The sequence below is a fragment of the Larus michahellis genome, chromosome 11 (assembly GCF_964199755.1).
Source record: "Larus michahellis chromosome 11, bLarMic1.1, whole genome shotgun sequence".
In the NCBI taxonomy this organism is placed as follows: domain Eukaryota; kingdom Metazoa; phylum Chordata; class Aves; order Charadriiformes; family Laridae; genus Larus; species Larus michahellis.
Genome location: NC_133906.1, coordinates 13,776,668 through 13,787,006, shown reverse-complemented (window position 1 = coordinate 13,787,006; position 10,339 = coordinate 13,776,668). Strand labels below are relative to the sequence as shown.

Genomic DNA, 10,339 nt, shown 5'->3' with positions numbered 1-10,339 from the left:
AACCAAAAGGTGCCTGATCCTGCCCCGTCTCACCTCCACAGTCTTACTCTGTAGCTTTTGAAGGTAACATCAGCCTTCAGCAGGAGGAAAGCACTGGGCTGCAGAGCTGGTTCCCTACTCTAAGGTGTCCAAAGTTACTATAAAATGTTGTAGTAGGCACTTTAATTGCATTAAAACTATGCCAGCAATAGAATACAGAAAAGACGGAAATAACTTAACTTTGTTATTCCAGAACAACATGATGGAGGAGGGAGGGAACGTAACCACCTATCTGGAGGGATTTATTGAAGCCCTAAAAAACAGCAAAGGGCACTCAGAGGAGAGACTAATAGCCCATAAGCTGCAGAAAATCCAGGACGCCGGAAAGTCATGCCTCAAGTGGATGGTAAGTTTGGGTTGGATTTCCTGCTTGCTATTTTACAGTGTTTAGATGACTATGAACTACACTGTGCTACACCGTGGGGTTTGTCCTGATTGCACTGAGAACAAGTGCCTGACTAAAGAACACGGCTGCCTCCCTGTTGGGTGGCTGATGGAGCAGTTGCCACTTGGCCATGGCCCTGGTACCTCCTCTGCTCTGCTCTGCTCACCTCTTCCTGATGTGTCCTCACTAAGAGTGAGTCCATCATTTGGGGGAGCTGCCAAATGATGAGCTGCCATCTCCATGCAGATGGAGACCGGAGCTGCTGCCCCAGCCCCAGGGCAAGAGGCTGCTCCTGCTATGGGATGGCCATACTAAATGCAACTTGCTGTCCTACCCCACTATCTTCATCAGAGCCTTTGTGGTCTTAAAATTAATTATTAAGTAAAAAACTACAGTCAGGTAACAGAATGCAACTTATGTGTCCAGTTTCCATTGTTTTAACTCTTTTCCTTTCTGTCTGCCCCCAAGGAACAGGACTGGGAGCCAGAAGAAGAGGAGGACTTTTTCAGTAATTTGGAATATTTATTAAGGTTTCTGAATCACTATGCCCTTTAGGAGGAAACAGCGTAGTCTTCAAAGAAGTTTGAAGCACTCCTGGTCCAGGACATCTGAGCTTTGCATACCTTTGTTTGCATATCCTTACTCCAATGAGCAAGGCTATTGGAAGCTACTATTTATTGATATATCTATTCATATTTATTTATTCTATTTATTTGTAGAAACTTCAAGTTATTTATTTTTACAATGAAGAAATGCAATAATTATTTACTATAGGAAAGTGCTGTTCACTGGTGTGTGAGGAGGAGCTCTGTGGATGGAGTTTGGGGGTTGCTGTCACACTATTTCTCTAGCACGTCAGCCCAAGCTGCAGCCACAGGGCTCGGCTCCACAGCACCCGAGTGCCCTCAAAGCTGGACAAAGCTGTGAGATGGGGACGGGGAACCATCGGTGCCTGGCTGGAGATGCTGCCCAGCATCTTCACCTCCCTCTCGGCCCCTGGGACCAGCCCGCAGCACGGCCAGATGGCTGCTGGCCTTAGCTCCCCTGAGCTGCCACCAAACATGACCCACGGTGGCTCTCAAAGACGTCAACCTTCGCAAACCCATGAAAAGACTGCTTGCAAACTGAAGGCATACCTCATTCCCACTGAGAGCGTGTGAATGTAATAATTACTTTCACTGAGTCTTACGAGTGCCCCGTCGGGATAAACTGCCTAAATCAAACCTGCTGACCAAGGGCCTGGTACATACCATACTCCTTTTATTGTCAACCAGATGAAGTCTTCACACAACATGCTTTAATGCTCTCGCACTCTGGCAATTTCAGCATTCTGTTCCGGCAGCTGAAGTTTCCAGGTGCCTTCAGAGCAGTTTCGCATCTCTTTCTTTGGGAGTTTCGGGGCATTTTCAGGGGAGAGTCTTGTAAAAGGATGTAACTTTTACTTTTTAAATTATGCTTAAGCACTTGTATTAACGGAAGAGTATTTCTATGCTATGAACACGATGATGATCATTTCAAAATGTAAAAAATCTGAAGTGCAAATTGTGGAAACATGACTGTTCTTACGGCTGTCTGCTGCTGACACACTGCATATACATTTTTTACAATTAAACATTTGGGAAACTCGTATGCAGAACTCTATGAAATGTAATCAAACTCTAACAGAATCTATGCAAAATAAATCTCTTGCACAAAGGTGTAACTCTTACTATTTTTTAATCGTGTGATGTTTTATGGTGATTTAAGGAATATTCCATCTAAAAAAAGTTAGATTGATTGAATCAGGGTCTTCTAGTGGTGAGTTTTTGGCAGTTTCAGGGGGCTTTCTATTCAGAAATGCACAAGTTCATGATATACTCTATAGATGATCGATCCCCCTGTGTAGAAGGTCATCATGAGGTCCAGATACCGCCTAAGATCACCTGTGTTTTCAAATTTGGGTGAAAGCATTACTTCAATGGTGAGTCAGGATTTTCTTTCTTCCTTCTTTTCAGAAGAAAGCAAACATTTAGCAATCAGCCATAAAATCCTATTTGGGTCCAGGATGCGGAAGCAGAGCCAGCCCGCAGCTGCACCTGCATCCCCGTGGACCATCGGGGCTTTTGGGCACGCCCCTACCCTTTGAGGGGAATCTCCAACTGGAATTTCACCTTCAATCCTAGCCCAGCCCATCGTCTTGATCTACTTTTGCAGGCATCACTGAGCAGCTGAAAAAATTTCCCTAAACTCTATGATTCATAGAGAATTTAGCAGCGAGCAGTGCTTGTGCAAGCCGTGGTGTGCCTGTGGGATCCCCCAAACACCACGCTGCCTGCAGGAAAGGGCAGGCTGAAGAGACAGGGAAATCCATGCCCGAATCTGCAGGGATTACTTTAGTCAACTAACATGTTTGAAGAATTAGCTAATATTTTTAAGAACGTCTGAAGAGGAGTTTCTTGAGGGTGGGGGAAGTCAAACATAGTAGTCATCGTATGGACAGGGAGGAAAAACCCCAAACAATGGTAGGTTCAGTCATCATCACTCTGCATCCCCAAAATAGTCAAGAACAAAGCATTAACCGATACCTACAAAAACACAGAGGGCGTAGAAAAAGAGGTTCAACATTTTTAGTGGCTCTAGGCCAAAGCAGCTCATCCTATGAGCGGGTGAGAGGGCAGGAGTGTGACACTGGGCGTATCTGGGAGCGCGTCTGCATTGCCCATGGGGACACCCTTGTGAGAGACCCGAGGGGATGCTCTAGGCTGCATACAGCCTGCTGAAAAGCTGGTCTTGAAGGATAGTTTCTGACCTCCAGCTCAAAGGCTGAAAGCTCTTTGGAGAGCTGGATCACAGTCCAACACACTGCATCCAGAGCTGCTCTCTTGTTTGGAATTGGGTGGAAAAGAGAGGAACAGTGACACCCTTCCAAGGAGGGAAGGGGCCAGGACCCTGTGGGATGTGAGGGGAAAACATGGCAAAAGGCTCAGTTTGCTTCCAAAGGAAATTTTACATTTGTTAGCACAAATCTTCTGGGAGGGAGATAGAGCAGTGGGCCAGGACTACTGGGAGATGCTGTGGACCATTGCTCATGGTGGGGATGGAAGGTTGGAAAAGGGTTTCCTTAGAGCAGGCTGAACCCACCGTCCTCACTGCTGGGTGCTTGGGGAACAGCAGGCACACTTACCCCCAGACACTACCTTCCCTATCGCCTGTTAAAAGGCAAATACAAATTCAATTGCCCTCACTATCGACCAGGGCATCTCACCCGGGCAGCTCCTCAGGCTCCCAGGCTGGGGTCAGCCACGGGGCAGGTGGCTCGCCCCTCACCCCGGGTCTGCTGAGGTTTGGCAAGTGCTTCTCCTCCAAAACCCGAGAAGATAAAGATGTGTCTGCAACTAGCAGTAGCTGCTCTCTAGGTGGCAGCCCTTGCCTGCTGCATGTCCCTCCATCGCCGAGCCAGGGAGGGAGGAGAGGGAGAGCTGCCAGTCTGTTACTCAGGCTTTTAATCAGCTTTTCTCACTATTACTCCAAAGAGCTCAGAAGTGTCACGGGAAGGTGAAGGAAGATCTCAGACTAGCTGTTTTCTGAACGACCCTGAAAAAGGGCTTGTTTGCCACAGGTTCACCAGCAATGCCCCAGCTAAGCCCACTGATAAAGGTGTCACCTCTTTTTACAAACTCTCTGTCTTTAATATTCCTTATTTGTCACTATTTCAGAGAATTTTATGTGCTTGCTTGCTTATCCCAGATTCCCAAAACTCCCTCTGCCAACACCCTTGGAAACTCTTCAGCCCTGTTTATAACATCTTTTTCTAAGACACCTTTTTCTTACCAAAAGGCTACCGATCAAAAGGGTTTAATAAAGGACAGCAGGTCCTTGCCTCTCATTACAGAAAAAGTTAAAAGCAAAACATTGCAGCCGCAACTGTACCAGGCCTGAAGCCGCCAAGAAGACACTGGCTGGGAGCAGGAGTCGGTGCACGGGCACAAGGAGTCGGTACCCGCACCCAGCCCCCGCAGCATCACTGAAAGCTGCATCCCATGCACGGCACAGCGAGCTGCTTTCTCTACGCTTCAGCCTCTTGATAACATCTTGCTGCTCCTCTCCAGCAGTTTTAAAGCTATTTGACATTAAGCCACGGTATGTTTTCCAAGTGGGTGAGTATGAAAAGGAGCAACATTGTTCCAAATGGTATCTGGTGTGAAAATCATTCAATAAATGGATTTAGTAGGTGTCAGTATTTGCCTAATGGCTTAGATGAATGTACAGCCCACATAGTGGTTTGCATCTGGTCATTAAATCCTCGTATGGAGTAAGATGATGATTGAGCCTACTGTCAGCGCCGTCCCCTGGGCAAATGATGCCAAGAAGTCAAGACAGAAGTGGGAGAAGGTAAAGGAGACAGGTTGTCCTGTCCTCTCCTCTCCCACCTCCAGAGCCAAGGAGCAGAACAGACTCCCCGGTGTTACCAAGAGATATTGAAGTTTACACCAGAGAAAGTACAGAGACATCTTTGTTGGTTTTTTACATCTTTCAGTGTGCCAGTTCAGCACACTGAAATTTAAACATTAATTTTAGTGACTCGATTTAATCAACTCCACCTCAAGTTGTTGGTCACAAAGGGCTTGCAAATGACAAATGCTACTTGGTCTCCTAACAGCTTGGTTGGGAAATGCGGGGGCCTGGACACCAGAGAACCAAAAGCAGTTTGATACTAAAATTTTCCCTTCAGAGAGAATGATTCAGGCCTTTCATCAGAGAGGTGAAGCAGGGCTGGAAAGTGCAGCCTTGACAATCATCTCCCGTGTGGCTGTTGATGCAAGAGCCTTTCACGTAGCACTGGAAAAGGTAAATACCTTCTCCGCAAACTGGAGAAGTCAAATGAGAAGTGAATAACATGGCCATGGTTAACACCCAGACTTGTATTGTCTAGTAGGGACAACCCAAAACGTATCTACACAAAGAACTTAAAACACCATCCAGTCTCAAATTCTCATATTCCATTTAGAAGACTCTCCAAGGTGGAATGTATCCCTGACTCAACAGCAAAGATTTCCCTAATCAAATCTGGTAAACCCCATCTGCCACTTCTGCACTCTGTCATTTTGTATGAAATACCCTATCTAAAAATCAAATCTAGATTCAGACTAGAAGCTGGGCCATATGGGAAGTATTTAGGCCAGCCCCTCAGCTGGCACGGGCTGACAGGGATATTTGCAGAGCTCTGCGCTGATGTGCTCCAGCTGAGAGTCTGGCTCCTCGCTAACCCTTTCCAAATAGCACTTTCCAAGCGTATTTCTCCTGGCATTGTATGAGGACCTCCTCACAGCTCCCTGCCGGAGCCAGCGCTGTTACTCAGGGAGGTGAGGAGCACATGCGTTCCCTGGGCAGGACACAAAACCTCCCACCACACTGCCAGGTTGGCACTAATGCTGGCAATTCGTGATTTCCCTTTTCTTGATGGCCAGAAATAACTCCTGACTGAGAGCTCCCTTGACGACACTTCTTTTATTAACTGTAACATTAATTGCCATCCATCCTGGAACAAAGCAGACTTTTTTTTTTTTCCCCTGCATTATCTTAGAGTTATCTAAGCCTTGGCTCTGCAATTGCTCTGGCAATTTCACTCTTCAAACACAGAGCTATCTAGAAGGGAAATCCCTTGTGTTTACTCATCTCCCAGCTGGTTGTGACGGGAGAGCCAGGGACAAGCCGGGACAAGGGTCCCAGCCTGCAGCCCCCGACCGCGCTGCTCCGCGCTGCTCCACAATGCTCCACTGTCCCTTCAGCCCTTCCCCCCGCTCACTTACATGTTCCCACATGCATATAACACAAAGCACCTAATTACCTCCGTGAAGTGCTACATAAGGGCCCAAGTATCATTAACGAAGCGACCAACATTTCCCCCGAGAACAAGGTGCTGCAGCTGCCAGCTGAGATTGAAGACTTGCGCAGCACTGTCACAAAACCCAAGTAGGTCAGAGTAAGATCCAGCCCTCACACTTACTAATTACGATGAACAAACAACCCTTTGTTTTCTTTTCAGGTCAAAGAAAAGATACTTGCTGTAGTAAAGCTGTCGGCTTTGCAAGGCTGCTGTACGTGCCTGTGCACCCCTCTGCTCCCACCGCCCGCCCGAGCCCCGCGGCAGAGGTGTAGAGGATCGACTCAGTCCTATGGGCTCCATCTTCAGCCGATAGTGACTCTGGGGGCACTGAAATCTTTAAACTGCAATAATTTCCAGCAATATAGGATGTAGTCTCATCTGACAGGAAACAATCAGTTTCACGACTTCACTACAAGTAGAAGAATTTCCTCAGATATTAATTTTTTTTTTTTTTACAGTATCTTGTACATCGCTAGTGCCCTTGCACATCGCTCTTGCTTGCACCAAAGTGTTGCTCTGGAGTTAGAGGCTTTAGGAAGTTTACCAGAACATTAATCATAAACGTTTCTCCAATCAGATATGCTGCTAATTTGACTGCTCAAGTTGTTGTCTCTTTCCTATTTTAATGATTTATGAATGAGATAAGACAGTAATCACATCCTGCACTTACTCAGCTTCTCTATATAAGCGAGCTTAGCATCTGCCAAGAGAGGCGAGCTTGCATTCAAAGCCCATTTCAGATAAAAAGGGTCAAGCTCACAAATACACCACCTTTAAAATGTATCTTCATTTCTTATTATTACTTAGCTCTGGGGTCTCCAGTTACTTTCTGACTCTGAAGGAAACGCTGCGTCTGCAGAACAAGAATACATCGTCAGTAATTGATGAAATGCTTTGCTTACTTAAAGCTGAAAAGGAGCACAAAAATGTAAATTGCTTTCCACTTCCCCCACCCCGGGTTTGCTTTTTGAGATGATTTCCAATTTGTAACTAACATATTTCTATCGTTTTCAGGGGAACATCTCCAGACCACTTCACATAAAGGTAAGAAGCTGTTGTTTACTATTCTATTCTTATCAGAGCAGGTACCTGCTGGAGCAGTGGCTCTGAGGGCATTCAAAGGCAGGATGTAAATGCCGGCTGGGACGGGATTGCCAGGGACAGGATGGGCAGGGAGGGCTCAGCTTCATTCCTGCCCACTTCCAGGCAATTGGGCTCCTCTTGCTGTCCTGAAATACCACTGCAATGTTGTATTTTTAAATGATTATGGGAAGTAGTTGAGACACCATCCCTGGAGGTATTTAAAAGCCGGGCATAGTGCTTAGAGATACGGTTTAGTGATGGTGTTTGTCAAGAGTTATGTTGATGGTTGAACTTGATGATCTGAAAGGTCCCTTCCAACTGAGACAATCCTACGATTCTATGTGGCTCATAACCCATTCTAATTGCTAACAAGGATAAATGGTATGCCCTACCTCTGTTTTTATCGATTCTTTTTAATGCTTTTCTTGAGAAATTTATGTTGGTGATCACAAAGCCTGGTCTGCGAATGACTGGCAATATAAGGAACAATGGTTAAAGCAGCTCTCTGCAAGTGTCCTACTTCCCAGGCAAAGAAAAAGAAAATCGCTCTCTGATTTAGACGGAATTGAATCAAATCCCCAATGTTGTCACATTCACCACTGACAGAAACTGGACCATTTTTGTTGCAAAGTTTCCAGTTATAATAGTTTTGAAAGCTGTCTTATAATGTGACTTCTTAAAAGAAGGTATAAAAAGGAAATCAGATAAAAGAAGTTAAGATTCCCTGAGAAAAATAACAGTTGGCATATTCAATACGATTTATCAACAGCTCTTTTAAGAAATAAAAGCTTTCTGGTTGCAAACTAGAAAAGTATTTATTTTCCCTTTTTCTCATAGAACCAAAGTTGTGCATATGAAAACGCAAAAAACTTCATTAAAGAACTAAAAAAGATGACCAAGTGGGAGTGTATGAAGCAAGTTGAAAAAGATATGAAAGAACTACAAAATACCTGTCCCATTTTGCGGGTAAGCTTTTACTATTTATTTGATTTGAGTTTCAAACATATTCTTGCAGCTATGGATTTATCCAGATTTCTCACCCCGGGTGATTTTGTTCAAACACTCACTCAGACACAACCCAGCGGCTGGAAAGCTCCAGCTGGCAAAGCTGCTGGAGCTACCAGACTGCTCTGATGCCTTCACCTCTGGTTTGGCATGGGATGGAGGATAAGGCATGAATCTTTATATAAATTTATTGATTTGCTGAGAAAACACCAGGAGCTGTCCTTAGGATTGAAAAGAAACCACCAAGCTTCCCTGAAAGTTAATTCCCCCTAAGGTAATAATTGAAGAAACATCAGTGGAAGTTGTACAGTAAGACTTCACCTGTCACTTCACTTCTTGCTCATGTTTGGGTGAATTCTAATTCAAAATTTTGAGATTTGTTAGCAAAGAAATTGTTCTTCCTTTTTAATTTTGGCCCAGCTGCAGCCTCAAGGAAGGATGCCGAGGTTTGGCTATCATGCACAAATTCATTCTTGTACGGACTACGTTAATACAGTTCATTTAGACCTGCAGGAGTGAAGATTATTTATTAAGTGCAATTAATAATGACCTGTACAGCTTGTCCTTCAGGAAGAAAAGGGCAATTAATAGCAAAATTAATAGAAATAGAAATTAATTAATACAAAAATTAACAGAAAAGGGCAATTAATAGCACGGATACTACAGAGAAAGGAATCTGCCTTATGAATACAAAAGAACGAAAGACAGAAAATAAGGGAACAGGAAATAGTGTTTGCATGTGCTCTGCCAGCGGCTGCACTTGCAGCAATGGCTGTGCTTGGATATTTCACTGAAGCAGAGAGGCAGGCTTCAGGAAGAAAACGAGGTATGCATCAATTTGCTAATTACTGCAGGCTGCAGAAGAAGCTGTGTCTAAATCTATCCCTTATCCAAAGGCACGCTGAGCTCCACGCTGCTGTGGCTGGAGCCTCTTCTGCACAGCGCTGAGAACGAGCCTGCTGGGATGTGCTGGGTTCCCGCCCTGCATCCCACACCCCCTCTCTGGCCCCAGGATTCAGATGTTATGAGAGAAACGTTTTGACTTGACTTCCCTTCTCCCAGTTTGGCAGAAAACCTCCCCACCCCCCAAAAAAAACCCCAGAAAAATTTGCAGTAACTGTGAAAGTCAAAGACAAATAGCAAGGTCTTATTTGACTAATGATCTGTAGGAATTGGGTGAAATGGTTTGGGGGTGGTGAAGGGCAGCTGGATGGCTTCACCCTCCACCCCAGTGAGCTGAGGAAGCTGCAGAGAATGTGCAGCACTTGGGTGGAATCACTCCGTAAATCCTGCATCAATATCTACTGTTTTTCCTCTTAGAAACCTCCACACACGGACTGTCGATGTTCAGAGATGGAAGAAACAAATTTCTCCCGCTTTAAAAAGAATCTGGAAGAATTCTTGAAATGGGTCAACGAGGAGCAGGACTGCAGCAACATCATGAGCAGCGAGTCGGGTTTGTATCTGGATGGGAAATGCAGCTGCAGCGACTTGTGGAAATACCGCAAAGGCTTGCTCTAGGGAAGAACTGCCCAGGCAGCCAGGAGGCTGGGGGAAACGGGGGGAGAAATGGCTGTTACAAATCACAGTCTTTGCTAAGTGTTAATGCAAGTAGGCGAAACAGCAATTAAACCTGTAGGCAGCAATTTAAACTGTACACAGCAATTAAAACTTTGTATAACAAGCACAGCCAAGTATCGTAATTTATCTCGTGCACAGTTATCAAACGCGAAATGTCATTATGTCACCAGTGATACATTGAAAGGCTTGAAGTTTGTGGGGTTTTTGCACAAAGGGACAGAAACCCCAACCCTGACTCGCAGACCCCAAGACCACCCAAACGCTTTGGGGCCAGGGGAGGGCTCCCGCAGGCGGGTGCTGCTGGGTGCCCCGAGGGTCGGGACGTTCCACGGGGACTTACGGGACCCAGTGCAGCTCCACAGCGCAGCCTCTGCAGAGGG

At 45.5% G+C, this 10,339-nt stretch overlaps 1 protein-coding gene across 1 annotated transcript; it reads left to right on the top strand.

Moving 5' to 3' along the window:
• The first annotated feature begins 4,720 nt into the window (after nt 1-4,720).
• Nucleotides 4,721-10,065, top strand: LOC141749666 (uncharacterized). Its single transcript, XM_074603543.1, has 6 exons — nt 4,721-4,808; nt 6,241-6,376; nt 7,098-7,218; nt 7,305-7,334; nt 8,211-8,339; nt 9,699-10,065. The coding sequence occupies exons 1-6, from the start codon at nt 4,721-4,723 to the stop codon at nt 9,897-9,899; spliced, it is 705 nt and encodes a 234-aa protein (XP_074459644.1). The 3' UTR covers nt 9,900-10,065.
• The last annotated feature ends 274 nt before the right edge of the window (nt 10,066-10,339 follow it).

What these genes read in the sequence shown, in the direction of transcription:
- LOC141749666 (XM_074603543.1), top strand. Translation starts at nt 4,721, where the DNA reads ATGATGATTGAGCCTACTGTCAGCGCCGTCCCCTGGGCAAATGATGCC. An exon ending in GGAGAAGGTAAAGGAGACAG is followed by an intron (nt 4,809 to 6,240) that starts GTTGTCCTGTCC and finishes TATAACACAAAG; the next exon opens with CACCTAATTACCTCCGTGAA. An exon ending in CTGAAAAGGAGCACAAAAAT is followed by an intron (nt 7,219 to 7,304) that starts GTAAATTGCTTT and finishes TATCGTTTTCAG; the next exon opens with GGGAACATCTCCAGACCACT.